This window comes from Muntiacus reevesi, chromosome 19 (assembly GCF_963930625.1).
Source record: "Muntiacus reevesi chromosome 19, mMunRee1.1, whole genome shotgun sequence".
In the NCBI taxonomy this organism is placed as follows: domain Eukaryota; kingdom Metazoa; phylum Chordata; class Mammalia; order Artiodactyla; family Cervidae; genus Muntiacus; species Muntiacus reevesi.
The window spans coordinates 36,141,592-36,159,639 of record NC_089267.1 but is presented as its reverse complement, the minus strand read 5'-3'; the positions used below and the strand labels follow the sequence as shown (position 1 = coordinate 36,159,639).

Sequence of the window (18,048 nt, the reverse complement as noted above, 5' to 3'; positions counted from 1 at the left end):
GGCGGGGCGGCCGTAAGTCACTCCGCTGCCGCAAGTCGCCGCCGTCGCTCCGCTCCTCTCTAGGTTCAGATTAAGATTTTCCGTCAGAAGGCCGCCCAAGTGCACTTGCGCCTCGCCGTTACCATAGCGACTGGGCCTCCGGACCGCGGATCCTCGCTGCCTTGTCAACATCTTTGAGCGTCGGCAGCTCCGGAGGCCGTGGTAACTGGCGGGTAACTAGACTTTGGAGTGGGATTTTAATATACGTGTCTTCAAAGCTGTCTCGATCTGTCAGAGGTTTAGTCTTCGTTCACAGTCTTAATGCTCGAGTCAGTGGCTCGAATTCCGTTTATTCCGATTACTTGAGACGCTGAGTTACTTTATCTATTCAACAAGCCCTTTGTTCTGATAGAAAACAGACTGTGGATGAGCACAAAGAAACCCCAGACCGACAGACGTGTCAGGGTACTGCCGAAACTAGGTGATTATACCCTCTGACTCAAATGGTGCTTTAGAGACCTAAGCTGTGTATGTTGAAGCCCCATGCTCCCAACATTAACTTCTAGGACTTCTGGGAGATTTAAAAGATATTAAAACATAGATCCAGGTCCAAGAAGCTTGCAGTCTAATTATAGATACACATGAAATACTAAAAAAAATTGTGACTGTGTTGTGTAGCGCTGAATATAAGCGTAATAGGATTCAGTGGGTGAGGATATAAACAAGTAAAGAGAAGGTGGAGAGCTGCTGTTCAGATGATCTCAACTTGCTTCTCCTAGGTTTGGTTAGGATTAGCATCCAAGGCCTCCACTTACTGACGTTCTGTCTTCCAACCTCTTCACCTAGCATTCAAGTTCACTAGCAAATCAGCTGCTTTCTAGGTTATCACAGAGTTTTCCAAAGATTTTTTCCAATGGGTTTGCCACAGAATAACTTAGATAACTATCCTTATCCTTAAAGTTTCCAGGAATGATTTTCTTGATACTTGCTGCTTGACTGCTATGCTGGTGACTTACATTTTATGTTTTTATTATGGTAGGACCTAAGTCTGTACAAGTCAGGATAAAACTAGTCACATGGGCTCCAAGTAATCATAAGGAGGGCAGGAATTACACTTTCTGGAAAACAGAAAGCCAAAAATACTTGATGAACAACATTTGGAAGTATACCACAAGCACTCGCAAACATGACACCAAAACACAGTATCTGTGGCAGGCAGGGGAAAAAAAAGGAAAATGACTTTGAATGGGAATGTAGACCTACTCCAAGGGATAAAGAACACGGAAAATAATATATATGTGGGTAGATACAAAATACTTCTCTTGAAAAATTTCTTAAAGAGATGATTGCTTAAAGATAGCAGCAGAAGTATATATAACAACAAAGTAATGCAGAATGTGAGAGGGGAAATAGAATATACTCCTGTAATTTTCTTGCATTAAAAGTGGTATAATGCTATTGAAGGCATGCTGAAATGTTAAGGTGTATACCTTAAACCTGAAAGTAATCCAAAGCAACATTCAAGGTTGTATAGCAATAAACCAATAAAGGAGATAAAATAGATTCATAAAATATATTCAGTTGTTTGTTTCAAAAGTACAGAATAAGAACAAAAGGGGAACAAGAAATAGATGGCACAAATAGAATGTAAATAGCAAGAAGGCAGATTTACGTCAGTCATATCTATCACATTGCAGATACATGCGTGCTCAGTCACAGTCTGTCTGACTCTGCAACCCCATGGGCTGTAGCCCACCAGGCTCCTCCATCCATGTAACTTTCTAGGCAAGAATACTGGAGTGGGTTGCCATTTCCTACTCCAAGATCATATTACATATAAATAATCAAAAGACTCTAATTAAAGTCAGAGATCATCGGGGTAGATTTTTAAAAGCAAGACTTAACTGTATACTGGTTATAAGAAAGCTACACTGGATATAAAGGTTAAAACTAAAACTATAGGAAAAGATAAATTATACTAATACTAATGAGTAGAAAGTAGCTATGTAAATTGTAGAGTAGATTTTAGAGCAAGGGATATTAAAACTAAAACTGTAGGAAAAGATACATTAATACTAATGAGTAGAAAGTAGCTATGTAAATTTTAGAGTAGATTTCAGAGCAGAGAATATTACTAGGGGTAAAGAAAGATAAGAATAAAAATTTATCCAGAGTACATAATACTACTAAAAATTTATGAGCCTAAAGAGTCTGAAAGTATGTGAAGCAAAAATTGGGAGAATAGAAAAGAGAAACATGTTCATAATTATAGTTGGATATTTCAGTATCCTTATTTCAATAATTGATAAACTATAAAAAATAAGAACATAGAAGACTTGAAAAATTGTCAATCATCTAATTACATGTATAGAACATGTCACCCAACAACAGCAGGATACACATTCTTTTCAAATGTACATGGAACATTTACCAGATAGTCCATATGCTGGCCATAAACAGGTCTCAGTAAATTTAAAGGAATTAAAATAATACAAAGAATGTTCTCTGATAACAATGGAATCAAGAAATCAGTAACAGATATTAATAACTAGAATATTCCCAGATATTTGAAAACAAACTATCACTGTTCTAAAGGGCTTCTCTGGTACTTCAGATGGTAAAGAATCTGCCTGCAATGCGGGAGACCCAGGTTTGATCCCTGGGTTGAGAAGATCTCAGGGAAGATCCCCTGGAGAAGGAAATGGCAACCCACTCCAGTATTCTTGCCTGAAGAATTCTATAGACAGAGAAGGCCGGTGGACTATGCTTCATGGGGTTACAAGGAGTCTGACAAGACTAAGTGTCTAACACTAACAAATAACCCGTAGGTGAAAGAAGAAACCAAAAAGAAAAAGTTTAACTGAAGGAAATGAAAATAAAAAATTTCAAAATTTGTGTAATGAAGCTAAAGCAGTGCTTTGATTGAGATTTATAGAATTAAATGCTTATGTTAATAAAATAGGTATCAAATCAATGATCTATGCTTCTATTTTAAGAAACTAGACAAACAAAATCAAACCCAAAGTGAACGGTAAAAAGGAAGTGCCAAAGATTGGAGTTGAACTCAAATAAATAGAAAGCAGAAAATTTAATAGAGAAAAATCGCTGAAACCTAAATATATTTTCCAGGAGATTAAAATTCTTTTGTGGACTCCCTTGCTCATAAGATAAAGTCTAAAATCTCTAACTGGGTTCATGTTCCTGCTTGATTTAACCACTACTTACTCTTTCTGACCTGGTTTCTTTTTTCTGTTTTTTAGATTTTCTGTTTTCCTTGCTGTTGGCACATGACCTTTGTACATGCTGTTTCCTCTGTTTGGCCCCTTCCCAGATGTTTCAGTGTCTTTGCTTCCCACTGTTTCCACCTAGTTAATGCCTGCTCATCCTCTATATTTTGTCTTAGTCTAGTGTACTCTCCCCTAACCTGTAAACTCCACTAGGACAGACACTGTATTTGATTTGCTCATTATTTTATCTTTAGTACTTAACACATGCGTGGCTCGTGGTGGATTATCAGCAAATACATATTTTTTGTATGAATGAGGTAATTCTACTAATGGATCTTTTTGCTTAGGATGTGACCAGTTTAAACATTACTCTTTCTCTGTATCTCATGAATCAATATCCTGAAGATTGAAAGATCACTTATTCTTGGGCTTATGAGAATTGAGAGAGAGTATTTAGAGGTTTCACCATTTTTTCGCTGTTGATAGTTTGCATCCATTTCTCTGTGAATATACTCTGATTTATGTACTCGTGCTGGATAGTTTCATCATTAAGACTACTTTTTGGTTTGTTTGTTGTATCATCCATATTAAAGAAGAAACTTGGCACAACTTGTGCCAAATAAACTAGTTTAAAATGATAAATTGGGGGAATTTAAGAACATTTCACTCGCAAATACCTTATTTTGCAGTTTAAAGGTAGTGTCAATATGTCAGTGATTGAAAAGTGAAATCAATGCCTCAACACTCTGATTTTAAGAATTATGCAAAAAGATAAGAGAACCTGTGCTGATTGAATTTTTGTATCCCAGGCATTAGCTTTTTATTCCTCAAAACAACGCCGTTATGTAGAATTAGTACCATTTTACAAGCTTAGTGATTTGCTCAAAGTCTCAGAGCTAACATGGTGTTCAAATTTAAACCTAATTCTGATGCCAAAAGCCACGAGTTCCACACTGCCACCTCCATAAATAATTCAAACTCTTAAAAAACATTTTGCCATCCTAAGGACCAAATGTTTGGTCCCAGCAATATATCAGCTAATAATGGCTAGCAATTAATCAGTTTATCTGACCATGACAGTTAAATGGTTTCTCTGAGCTAAAATTGTGATCAACTCTTCACAAATAGCACCCTAGTAAGACAGAGAAGGTAGAATTAAGGTTTTGTCTAACGTCAACTTAATTATGTAAAATGCCATTTTCCTACTATATAAAGCATATGAAAACAGAACAGTGGGAACTTAGCATAAAATGTAGGTAGTAAAAAAGACTTTCATTAAATGTGCAAAATGCTCACTAACATTTAATAGTTCAGTCATTGCTAAGAAAACTGAAAAAAATTGATTAGCTGAAAGGTAATTTTCTGGCTTAAGAGTTAAACTTAAGTATTACACTTAGTACGGTAAGCTGTTGATACAGAGATTGGGAGAGAGAGGTTGGTCCAGAAGATAAGTTTCAGCTTGATGCTGGCATTACAAATTGAGACATTTTATTCTCTAGCAGGTAGGAAACTGTATGAAAGAATGTCTGCTGTCATAATTTCTGGGTGTCACTGGGCTCTTTGATCATCATTCATTTGGTAAAGATCGTATGAACAGAGGAGAACCTTGGAGTTCAGGGAACAGGAGAGGACTGTGGAAGATGTGTTCTCCCTTTCTCAGTTATTATTCCTGTCATTTAGGAATTTCAAGGCTCCTTTGAGGAAACAAGAAATAAGAGGTAGCCCAGGCATTAAAGAGAGGTGGTAGAAAGTCCTGCACGGGAAGAACTAGAGAGAAATTTGTGAAAGTGCAGTTTGAGGCCTTTTCAGTGGGATGAGGAATAGGTAGATTGAATTAACCTGGGTTATTAATTAAGGGAAAGCCTGGGAGACAAAGATAATAAGAAAAATAGCATATGAAGTGAGAAGAATCTCATGTGATTTTGTGCAGATTAGATGGTTGATTTAAAATAGAGATGTAGCATTCATAGATTAAAATATTTAATATTACTAGAAAACAAGGCCATGACAGCAAGAATAAAACCTTCATATATACTTTAGAGACAATTTTTCGCTGAGTTTTAGCTTGTGCTGTAGCTGTGAATTGTGATATTTTATTTGTTAGCAGGTAGGAAACTATGTGAAAGAATCTTCTGATGTCACAATTTCTGGGTGTTACTGGAACATTTGATCATCATTCCTTTGGCAGTTCCAGCCTTCCCTGGAAGGTCAGTAGAAGCAATTGATTTATTCACCTCTACAGGAATCAGACTGGGCCTATTTCGGTAAGTCTATGTACCAAATTAGCTGAAACTTAATACTTCCATACAATAGTTAAACTAAGCCATAGATTTTTACTATGGTTTTACTAACTTGTCATTGAATGTGACATTTTTTTCCCTTAATAATTGATACACAGTCTATAAAAACTACTATAATATTCAAATTCCAAAGCTTTCATAATTTAGTTTTATTATTACCGTCATAAATACTTATTAGGCATAGAATACTGCACTAGGCATAAGAAACAGTTATGAGATATTTTTCACTTTTCCTGTCCTTTACTGAAGACATGTGAATTTATACAAGATAGAGCTACTATGCTCAGACAGTAAAGAGTCTGCCTGTAATACAGGAGATGCTGGTTCAGTCCCTCGGTCGGGAAGATCCTCTGGAGAAGGGAATAGCAACCCACTCTAGTACTGTTATCTGGAGCATCCCATAAACAGGGGAGCCTGGGAGGCTACAGTCCATGGGGTCGCAGTGGGTCGGAGATGACTGAGTGACTAACATTTCCACTTTCACTTTCCCAGGCACTGTTCTAGGTATTAAGGATTTAATCCATGGTGACAAAGACATAGAATGAGAGTGGGGGGGGGGACAATAATTAAGGAAAAACATTTACAGAATTTTAGAGCACTGCTTCTTAACAGGTGGAGATTTTTCTCCCCTTTTCTACCAAGAGACGTTTGGCAATGTCTGAAGACATTTTTGATGTCACAACTTTGGGGCTAGGGTGCTATTGGTGTGTAAGTAAATGGAGGCCTTGGATGCTACAGAACTTCCCACAAGGCACAGGACAGCCTCTTCCCTCCTCAACAAAAAATTATATGATCCTAAATGTCAGTAGTGTTGCAGTTGAGAAATCCTGAATCAGAGTGATGATAACTGTTACAAAGTAGTAATAGAGTGCTAAGAAAACATATAATGGAGGGTTATAAAAGGCACCTCTGAGGAAGTGAAATTTAAATTTAGACTTAATGAATGATTTGGCCCTGACAAGTAAAGAGTGGGAGCAGTGAGGTGGGGAAGAATTCCAAGCAGAGACAACAGTGGGCAGGCAGCAAGGAGCTTATTTTGTGTAGCTGTGTGTGTATCATACATATATCATATATACATTGCATTATATTTGTGTATGTATTTAATGATGCTCAGCAACTGCTGAGTAATAATTAACATCTATTGAGCGTATACTATGTCTTAGGTGCTGCATTTTACATGTATTACTTCGTTTAATCCTCATTAGTACCCTGGAGGTGGATACCATTACTAAGCTCAGTTTATTTTTGAAAACATACTTGGTTAAGTATCTTTCCTAAGATTACATAGTTGGGACGTGCCAGAACCAGGATTTGAATCCAGGTCAATCCAAGTCTCCCATGGCACTTTCTTAACTAATGCACTGTAAATGTGGAGGAGCAGGGTTACCGAATGATCACCAGGGATAGAAGGAATAGCTGTAGATATCACGTAGATGTGAAACGGCTGTGTATCAAAGGAAGAGAAGTGCTTAAATAGGCAGAGAGGCAGGGAGGTCAAGCCTGTTGTTGCCATAACCACTCAAAGTCAGATAGTTATTTTTTCATATAACAGAAACGGACTTCAGTTATGTTAACCATAGGGCACAGTTTAATTTTATCATCTAGTGGCGATTTTAATTTTGCTCAAGACTTAACAATTGTATGTAAGGGAGAGTTGTATACATAGAGTGTGTATGGTAGATCTTTAAAAATGTCATTTTTCAGAATGTTTTTATGTGCCTGTAGCAGAATTAATGTTAACAATTCCGAAGAGCTTTTTGAAAACAGTTCACCTCTCATCTCCCTTATTTTAACTTTCTAACCTAGGTTTTCAGTGAATTATGCCTTTTCGGTTTGGGACTCAGCCAAGGAGGTTTCCAGTGGAAGGAGGAGATTCTTCAGTTGGGCTGGAGCCTGGACTGAGCTCCAGTGCTGCCTGTAATGGGAAAGAGATGTCACCAACCAGGTAAAAAGTCTTAACCCTAATAACTGAGGAGACATATAATGGCTATCATCAATACGAGCTTTAGTTAACATTCAATTAGTAAGAAGGCAGCCCCGGAATATTACTGTTATTAAATTGGTATTTTTTATAAAGTCTTTTTTTTTTTGATGTCGACCATTTTTAAAAAAATCTTTATTGAATTTGTCACAATATTGCTTCTGATTTATGTTTCCATTTTTGACTGCCGGGCATGTGGGATCTTAGGTCCCTGACTAGGGATTGAGCCCACACCCCCTGCCTTGGAAGGTGAAGTGTTAACCACCAGACTGCCAGGGAAGTTCCATTAAATCAGTCTTAACACGGCCTAGGTTTTCTTAGCACAGAGTCTGTGTATTATACCTCTGTAAGTCTGAATGGTAGACCATTTTTTTGGGGTAAATATATATCTTGATTTTTTTGTTTATAGTTTCAAGATTATATAACATTCCATCAAATAAGCAAACCTCAGTGTTTTTTATGTGCAGGGCACACTGTTCTAGGCATAAGGCTATAAAAGATGAAAACTCAGACCTCAGATTTAGTGTCGCTTTGGCTTTTACTTGACATTTGGCAGAAGTTAAGTGATATAGAGGTGAAGATTCTATGAAACAAAATCATTTTTGCAAAATTGAAGAAAACTATAATAGGAGTTTTTCTGCTGTTTACCATAGCAAATAGCATATTGTTTGATTTCTCATGGCTTGGAAATTTTCAGAACACGAATTTAAACTTAATAAGGGAGGTACTTTAAACATCAGAGTTGTTCAGGTATAAAACAGATGACTGAGAAATAGTTATCACTAGTCTTTAGAAATGTTTAAACTTGGGTTATTGTTTGGTGGGGATGTTAGAAAGGAAATTCAAGTACTCAGTGTATTTTTGAACTAGATGTCATTTAAAGCTCTTTTAAACTTGAGATCCTATCAGCATTTGAATAGTACATGGAATCATATGTTCAGTTTTATATTTTTCCACAAGTAGTTTAGTTTTTAAATCACTCGACTGGAGTGATTTTAAGATGCATATACATATGAATTGCCACAGTATTATCACTTAGGTTTACAACTATGCACCTCCCCCTCCACTTTTCTTGGCTATTAAGTAATCACTGCATACCTTTCAGAATGAACATATGGAGGGTTATCTTTATATTTATAAATGTCCTTTGATTAAATGTATGGCACACCATTTAGCAACAATTTCTTTGCAATGTAAGTCTAAAACGTTTGCTCCGTTAGTGCTACTGTGTTATAATTATTTTCTGACATTGAGAGATTTCAAAATGACTTAGCTGAATATGCATTCAGACTTTGGTGCTCTGAAAAAAATTTCCTTTTTTATATCTGACTACATGTCATTTGTTGTTTTATTTAGACAACTCCGAAGATGCCCTGGAAGTCATTGCCTGACAATAACCGATGTTCCCATCACTGTCTATGCAACAATGCGAAAGCCACCTGCACAAAGCAGCAAGGACATGCATCCCAAATAGCACCATTAAGTCTCTTGTAGAGGTCTGACTAGGTCAAGGGTAGTGGGCCAGTATCATCTTATGATCTGGTAAACAAATAAAGGCGGTGGCACCTTTGGATGATGACAGTAGTTGAAATATTTACTTTTAGTTGGGAAAGACAGAAATGTAGCCTGTAAAACGTGTGCAGTGAAAAGTCATCAGTTATGTCTGATAGATAAGACAGAATAATATTTCACAGTTAGAAAGGTCCTTTGAGATCATCTTGCTCACAGTGGATCATTAATATCAATAATTCATGGTGAAGCTTAAGTCACCTTGATTATCAGACAGGAAGGGCTCCTCCTCAATGCTTAATGTGTTTTGGGCTGGTTTTCTTTGCTTATATTTGAATTGCTACTTAGCCAAACCCTTTCACTTGAATACCCTAAGCCAGTTTCTGTCTTTTGATAATGTTCTGCTCAGGAATGATTATACTGGGAGAGAAATGGAGCCCTGTGGGTTATGCATTTTGGAACAATACCCAAGACCAAAGGAGATTCTTAGTCTATGGTTAATCTGCAAAGCATATGCACTGCTATCATAAGGGAGGTCAGGTTTTTGGTTAACTTTATTATAATGAGGTCAAGGCTATGATTCTAACCCCAAGGAATAATGATGTCTCCTTGTCACCCTTGACCTCAAGTCCCAGCCAGTCATCTTGAAATTGTCTGTAGTTAGTATTGAGAAACTTCAGATGGATCTTTTTATTTGATTAGACTTAAGGTTCGGTTTTGAGGTCTAGGCCAGCCTTTTCTGTTTTCTTTTTCTTCTTGTAATGGTTCCAAGAAACTCAGCTTGCTTTCTTTTCCTCTTGATGGTTGCCACCCTTCATCCTATAAAATTTTCTTTTCTCCAGGAGACTGACTTTAGTGTCAGATAGTTTCCCCAGTTTCTTGTCTACTTTCCTACATTACATAAGGCTTATACATAAGTCTTCTTAAATGAAAGGTTTATTAGCTATAGTTACATGGACATAGATGCATCTGTGCTACATGAGGTGAAAAGAAAAACTTTTCATCAGGGATTTATAAATGGAGAAATTCTGAGAGCTTACATAGTAGTGAGAGGTGTCTGAATTCCAACCAGCCAGATTGGAAAGCCTTTGTGAACATGTGTGGCATTGAATAGAGACCTCAGAAAGGTCATATATCTTAGTAGGAGGTCTAAACTAGCACTAGACTAAAAACTGATATACATGAACATTAACAAAGCTTAAAAATAAGACTTGAATCAAGGTGATTCATGAGTAACTTAATTATCTGCCAAAAAAAATTTAAGACTCCTTAAAGGAAGAGAACAAAATCCATAAAGGAAATTGACCAAGGCTGAGGAGAGCATGATGGGAACGGAGAAAGAAGTCATGAAAAATTCCTCCGAGCTCATACAAGGCTGGGAGTAATTTGTGTTTCAGCCATAGTGGAAAGATCATTTAATGATATATCAGTTAGATACTGCCTCAGTGTGGGTGGGTCTGGAGTGGAGGATAGCTGTGAACTGAAGCCTGCTCTGAATCTGCCCTAACAAAGCTTAAACTGATTCCAAGTAACTAAACTGCATCCAAGGAGGGGAAATAACCTGCCCATCCCATGATTTGGCAGATTATCAGGCTTTCGCCTCTAAAACTCATCTACAACTCTACCCACACCATCCTGCCCCCAGTAGTATCCTCTGGGAATGGTGTCCTCTGGTGCTATGAAGTTTATAAATTGAGTGACCTTATCCATGGTAGCCAACATTTTCGTCTACTTTTCAAGACTTGAAAGGTTACTGAAGACTTGAGGGGATGCTTGTCGCTCTGACATGATAGGCCATTTTTTCCTTGGTATTCTATGCTAAATCGCTTCAGTCTTGTGTGACTCTTTGCAACCCTTTGGACAGTAGCCCGTCAGGCTCCTCTGTCCACAGGATTCTCCAGTCAGGAATACTGGAGTGGATTGCCATGCCCTCCTCTGGGAATTGTCTCTGTAAATTCAGGCAAATCAGAGATCCCTAGGGCTCAGGGGAACCCAAGTGGAGGAGTCAGTATCACTTTTTCCTTTTTGAAGATTGCCAAGTACTTTATAAGTGATTTCCTTGACAGGCAAGATGAGGGGGTAACTTTTATGGAAACTTTGCTTTCCTGAAATTTATTCAAAGAGTATTTATTGAGCACATACCTACATGTCAGGTATTGTTCTAGGTTTTTACAGCACATCAGTGGATAATAGACAAAATTCATGAAACTTGACACGCAGGACAGTACCGCTACTGTGCCTTTCCTTACACAGACTCTGTGTGTGTGTGTGTGTGTGTGTGTGTGTGGTATGTGGTGTGTTGGGGGCATTGTGGTTTTACTGCTTATACTGAAGTGATCTCTCTGAGCCAGTCCTAAAGAGAAGGGATTGGCTTCATGCCTCAGTGTGGTGAACCTGAACTGTGTATTTACTGCTTTATGGTCTTAGTTGAAGTCTGTATTCACTGAATAAGGTAAGCAAAGACCCTATTTAACACCCTGTACTGCCATGTTATATACAAGGAAATAGGGCCGAGGGAACAGAAATAGCTCAGTGTCTTCTGAGATGCCCCCTTACAAACCGTGAGTGCAGAACTGAGGTGGTTCTTAACAGACAAAAGGTGTGTGTGTGTGGGCTAAGTTGCTTCAGTCATGTCTGGCTCTTTGCGACCCTGTGGACTGTAGGTGGATATATGTTGTATGTTTATAGAATGAGAAGTGTGTGTCTGTAAATGTGTATGGTAAGGACTTAAACCCATACTTCTAGATGAGATCATTCGTGCTTCAGCTTTTATTGCTGTGTGCTTGATACTTTGTGCTTTGCAAGTCAGTTTCATGAGAAAATGTTCAGTTGTTGGGACTCGTCTTTTCACACCACTCGATAATGGGATGTTGCTTCACTGTAAAGCTTTTGGAGGGTGCCCTCTCCCAATCAGCTGTGGCCATGAGATAAGGACGGTAAGGTACAGGCCCGAATAGGGCTGCTCCTTCAAACGGGGGCTATGAGATGCCTCATTTTGAAGGTGCTTTGAACAGGCAGGGGTCATGAATGACAACCAGTCAAAATTGCTCTGAACATTCATCCGTGTTTCTCTATATGAAGTTCCAATATACTATGATTAACTAAAAGAAAGGACAACTTCTCCCTAGATGGAAGTTGAGAGAAGATAGGCTCCCATCTAAGAACTGAATCAAGCTTTTATAAATGGTAAACTCAAAATTAAGTTTCTGAATGTCATTGTGTGGTTGTTAACTGGGTCAGCAGGTAGGGGGTCAGTAGATTTCTTCTTTGCCGAGCATAAGTGTGAAATACTAACTGCAAAGAAGTGGCCTTGTAATTGTAGAGAAGATATTAAATAGAAGAATTTTTGTGGTTCTGGTCTACACACGTGTGAGTCTGTGTACACACCAGCTGGAGCTACTGGAGGTCCAGCCAGTCTGCAGCTTGGCTGGTGGAGTTGACTTTGGGCCACTGCTGAGAATGAAGGGACAGAAGGGCCCTCTAGGATGTCTCAGGAAAATTTTGGGAAAAGAAAATGGCAGGGTGTTTCAGAGCTACTGCCTTCTGCTTGGATTTAGTGTAGGAAATACCGTGAGGGCTTAGTGTGTTTGAAGCATTGGTTCAACCTATACTAGTTAAGGCCCTACTGGATTCAGAGTCTTTAGCCCAGAAACTGCATTAGCTCAGAACCCCTCAGCTCTCAGAAGGTTTTGTTTGGTCTGCCCAGCGTTTTTGTCATTGTAATTGCTGTTGTTTTTAGTTACAAACTGAAAAATCAGGCCATTTCAAGCCCCTCAAATTTCACATTTCCATCTTCTTTTGGAAACTCTGGCCCTTTAAGACTTGTGTTCTTTTATTGGCCGGGTACCTGCTGCCCTTCTACATGAGCCGTGGCAAGCGCCCTTTTGATTTTGTCAGACCCAACCAACTTCACTCTTAGGATATCTTTCTGGCTTGGTAGGTGGTTGAGTTTGTGACTCCGGCTTTGGGGACCAGCTGAGAGCTGGCCCGATGGCAGACAGTCCCCTGGAGGCAAGAAGGAAGGGGACCCTCACGCTGGCTCTGGAGGGAGGCAGCGGTCCTGTTTCCGATTCTGGCTCCTCAGTCTAGCTGTGACAGCTGGCACGTTATTTAACAGTTCTACATCTCAGGTTTCTCATCTGCACATGCTGCCTTGCAGGATGTGTGATGATCAAGTGAAGCCTACTTCAATTTACCTTATTGTGAGGCTGGCACTTAGTAAGTCCTCTATGAGTAGATATTCGCTATTTTCACTGATCATCATCATTATTATTAATGTATCAGAGACATGAGGGTAGTAGGGGAATGTAAATAATTACATATATATATGTAAGAGATTATTTTATTTCCTTAGTAATTCCTCAAAACATTTTATACTTCCTCCCCACACCCCCAGTTACTCCTCTTACATACCTTCAGTCCTGTTGATATAAGGGCCTATTTTCTCATTTTGTCTTCAACGAAGATTTTCTTTCTTTGTATAATTCTTTTATTTCAGTTTCTATATTTTAATAGCCTATCAGCTAGTAAAGCCAATTTTTCCTTTTCAAGATTTTATTAATATATATACCTTAAAATGATTATAACATTTTATAAATAAGACTATTTGTGTTGCAGGTATGTGGGGAAAAACTTTTAATAAAAGGACTTTTATACTTTTAAGTGGATGCATGATTTTGTCTTACTCTTTGCTATATAATGTCCTTCATGATTCCTACAAAATGCACTGTAACAATATCCTACAAGAACCTCTCCTCACAGAATTTTATTTTTCTTTTAAGGAAGTAAGGGGAAAAAAGTAAGCATTTATTCGATTGAGGCATTCTTTTTTTTTTTTCTTATCTGGAAACAAATTACCATTCTGATAATTTGTTAGAAATTTATTTATTAAACCTTGATAAGCCTAAAATATTCTTGCTATCCTGATAGACCAAAGTGGTAAAAGCAAATCTGATCATCTAATTTTAGGCAGTAAATCTTTTCAGGATAAAGGAAGTATACTAAAGACAGTTTGGTTTAAGTTGAATGTTATCATCCCTAAATGAAAGAGGAATCTGAGGATCTACCACACTTTAAAAATATGTGCCAGTGTTTATTTAGAATCCCTTCTATTTTATTAGAAACAGGAACAGGAATTTCACCAGCAGGAAGTTATAAAATACAGGTAAGTTTAATGCTCCTTTGACTGTTATCCATGGCAGACATTTTGGACCCAAGGTAAGAATCCAAGTAAGAAATAATAAACATCCAGTCCCTGATGACTCATTGAAGTCCTGCTCAACTAGATGAAAGCTTCTACTGAGAGGAAGAACCGCCACTCCTCCTGGCTGGCCTTGTATTCTTTCAGTGCTCTAAAGAACTTTGTGTTGGATAGCTCTGCTGTGTCAGGCTGCTGGACAGGAGTTGATGCTCACGGCACCGCTGACCAGGGCTGCCTTACTGAAGCTCACCGGGCGCCCGTCAATCACGAAGTGACGGATGCAGCCTGTGAAGGGCCTGCCAGGGGCCAAGCGTGGTGTCAGCAGAGACTCTGGAAAAAGAAACGAACACCAAGTTTGCAACCAAGGCATCCCAAGCCCAAATACTACTTTGTGGCAAAAATATACATCATAACCACTTATATTATCAAGATGATTTACATGTCAAAGATGGAATATAGTAAATTTTTTTAGGAACATTATCTGCTTTTGAAGTAATATGCACATGTAGTAATTTTAAAGTTTTGAGTATAATTCAGCTGTGTATTTATCACTGAAATTTACCACTAGAAGTAAAATCTCAGCAGTGAATTTTCAGGATTTGCTTATGCTTTTTAGAGTTAATTTCACCTGGGCCTCACTTATTTTGTATGATTTACTCAGACAGAGGAAAGAAAATTCAGCTTCCAAACTCTTCTTGGAATTGGTTAATGTTTCTGTTTAATTCATATCATTACCCTTCATCCTTAATCCTCCACATTTTTGCCAAGCTCATAAAATATAATGAGAAAATAATGAATTCAAATAAACTAAATTTTAATTTTCCTGAGCTCTCAGGGTTTAAGAACTATAAATAGGATAAAGATAACTAGCCTAGTCTTTGTGTGGGTACAGGTGCCCTGGGGTATGCCAGAGGAACTTTCTCCCCTTATCTTAATTAGAGATCTGGAAGAAGCCTTGTGCTTAATTAATTGTACAGACACAATTAAATGTGTTGAAATGATAGAAGCAATATAATTTAAAGCAATTTAGGGAGCTTAGGAATATATCATGAAATTAAAATCCATTTAGTCAAAGTTTATTATGTACAAAACAGCTATGTGAACAGTGGCAGAGAAGAAGATGGAAAACACTCAGAAATCAGTAACTTGGGAAAGAACATAAAAAAGGACAGCAAGTTAAATACCGTCAAGGGGCTGTAATAAGTTTTCTAAGCAATGTAGATTAAGAATATGCAGAAGCTTTGTTTATTGAAAATAAATCATGGAAATAGCATTTCATATTTAGAATGATAAGCATCAAGTTTTAGATTTGGAAGGGGCCTAAGAGATCAATTCCCCTTGTCTCTAGTGTGACTTTTTGAAATACTTTTGTCGTCCTTCAAGACTGTATGTACGTCATCAGAATAAACAGTGAACAGGAAGAATATAAGGGGTAAAACATCTCTTTCTTCTGTTCATTTTAGATACTAGTTTTAGAACATGGATTTTGAATCTACCCAGGCTTACCACTGTTTGGTTCATGGGGGACAAATTCTAGAGGAAACAGTTCATATAGAAATTATGGTTTGCATAATTCACTATACAATTTATTACAGAGGTGGCAAAGTGCCCCAGAACCCTAAGTAATTGATTAATAAAATCACATGATTTTAAGAGCAAACATTCCTCAGGTTGAAAGCTTAACTATATACAGAATAATGCAAGATTTTCAGCAGAGGAATGAATAGTTGTAACTCAAAAACTTCTAATTTTGATTTTTAAATGATCATACAATAAAGTTGAATTTTCTGATACAAAGTTCATGAATTTCAATGCATTAACTCTTTGTTGATAGAAATAGTGTGTTACCAGAGCTCTGCCTGGTATAAGAGAGCTGGTTGGGATTCTAAGATTTCAGTGCATACAGAGGTTTTATTTATGCCTAATTTCCTTTAGTTATTCTTTTTCATGCCCCAGTTTCTGATTGATTTTAGTGGAGCTAATCTTGAACAGCTCAAAAATTATGTAATTAATGATGTTCAGCTTAAATTATCTTTTTTTTGTCCTAGACTTGCTGCATGATCTGTAGATGGAATTAAAAGCTGCAGTGGTGCAGTGGGCTGGAGGGTAGGCCTCACTAGCCTTGCTGGTTCCTATGTGCTGGCTCATTAGCTCAAATTTGCTCTTCAGGATATGTCTCAGGCAGAATTTGGCTTCAGGTATAGCCTGCCCAGCCAGTCTGTGGAGCAAGTCTTGTAGTGAGAGATGATGGCAGTGTGTCATGCTGGAATGAGACTCAAAAATACAGAAATCAGAGAGAGAAATATGTCTGAATGATACAGTAAGCACTTTGGGTGCAAAGTAAAGAACAAATGCTGTAACTTCCGTGAGGGAGGGCCATGCTTGTTGGGTCCATCTCCTGGAGCCTAGCACAGTGCTTAATAGACACTCAGTATCCCAGGCGGAGCAAGAGGTAAAGAACCTGCCTGCAATGCAGGAGACATAAGAGATGCAGGTTTGATCCCTGGGTCAGGAAGATCTTCTGGAGAAGGGAATGGTAACCCACTCCAGTATTCTTGTCTGGAGAATCCTCATGGACAGAGGACCCTGGCGGGCTACAGTCTATTGGGTCGCAAAGAGTTGGACACGACTGAAGTGACAGCATGTACACGTTTGCTGTGTGATGAAGTCATGCTCTCTGGAAGCAAGGAGTATGCTATTTAGCTTCAACAATATTCTGCAGTGAGTGCCATAAAAGTGATATTCAGGGTGGGGTGGGGTGGGGCATGTGTGTAAGAAGTGTGAGCTGAATCCTCAAGGTCAATAGGAGTTAAGTTGGTGGAGAAGTGGGAGAAGCAAGAACATTTTCTAGAAATTGAGGCCTTGTGCTCTTGTGCGAAGGTCTGGAGCAAAGTTCACTACTGAACATTCAGAGAACTGCAAGCCCCAGAAGGTAGGGGGAGGCCCTAGGGGCAAAGGGGCAAAGAGGGGAGAGAGAATCAGGACCTTGCATGCTAGGCTGACTTTGATCCTGTAGGCCTCTGGGAACCTGCAATATTTTAAACTATGTTGTGATCTCCAGGAAGAAAGCAATGTGCAGAAATGGAAGGACTGACAGGATCCATCTTCTGCACTGTACCTGCATGAAGTGCAATGTGGTCTTTGCCAGTATTTCAGAACTGAAGCCTGGAGCAGGAGGAGAAGACTAAGGAATGGAGACAGGAGTGGATAATAGAAGTAAAGGAGAAAGATGGCTTTTGGAGGGTCTCCTGTTTCATCAGTGAGTTGTTACTGTCTATACTGGCATTTTAAAAAATCCACATTACAAAGCAGAGGACTGCTTAGTTGGTGCTATTTTGTGAGTACCTAAGACTGGATGCTTAATGTTTCTCACTCTGTTGGTTAAAGCATTATTTGCCTTTACATGGGTCAGTCTAAAATAGTATAGTTAGGATGCTAGGAAAAACTAAAAAGTTTTTCCTTTAAATCTTCACCAAATTCCAGTTGTAAAAGCTTGGTTTTTCCCTCATGCTACATTTATCATTCAGTTTTCCCAAGTGAATGAAGTGTGTGAAATAAACATTTTCAACAAAAGGTCATGGTCCCTGCTTTAGAGGCTTAAAGTAATTGTGGGGGGTCCATAAGTGCCCCATCACCATCTGGGACTATCCACCATTCTTGGCGGATGACAGCACTGATGTTACTGATGATGTTTACAGAACTGCAGCTGGGAACCTCTCTCAGGGAATGTCACTATGTAGGAACAACAGAACTTATGGTCTGCAGCTGTTTTCACGTTTCACACCAGTCCTGGACAGGAAGAACTGTGTATTCTCTCTTAGTGTGGAAGAGGAGCAATCGTCACCAAACTTT

General features: G+C 38.5%; 2 protein-coding genes across 8 annotated transcripts in view; one reads left to right on the top strand and one right to left on the bottom strand.

Annotated features, from left to right (window-relative positions):
- Positions 1-68: 68 nt before the first annotated feature.
- On the top strand, positions 69-9,066 carry FAM229B (family with sequence similarity 229 member B). Of its 6 annotated transcripts, none has more exons than XM_065911807.1 (4): positions 69-201; positions 5,314-5,470; positions 7,313-7,451; positions 8,844-9,066. In XM_065911807.1, exons 3-4 carry the CDS (start codon positions 7,327-7,329, stop codon positions 8,959-8,961), a joined length of 243 nt encoding a protein of 80 aa, XP_065767879.1. In that variant the 5' UTR covers positions 69-201; positions 5,314-5,470; positions 7,313-7,326; the 3' UTR covers positions 8,962-9,066. The 6 variants fall into 6 exon arrangements, with proteins under 6 accessions (XP_065767879.1, XP_065767877.1, XP_065767878.1 ...); XM_065911805.1 differs by having other exon boundaries at positions 77-201; positions 5,311-5,470; XM_065911806.1 differs by having other exon boundaries at positions 86-212; positions 5,311-5,470.
- A 5,021-nt stretch (positions 9,067-14,087) lies between these two features.
- LAMA4 (laminin subunit alpha 4) overlaps positions 14,088-18,048 on the bottom strand; it is a 146,155-nt gene continuing 142,194 nt past the window's right edge. For both annotated transcript variants that reach the window (XM_065911803.1, XM_065911804.1), the window contains exon 38: positions 14,088-14,526. In XM_065911803.1, the coding sequence (XP_065767875.1) occupies positions 14,381-14,526 (146 nt within the window). In that variant the 3' untranslated portion in view covers positions 14,088-14,380. The remainder of the gene's footprint in view (positions 14,527-18,048) is intronic.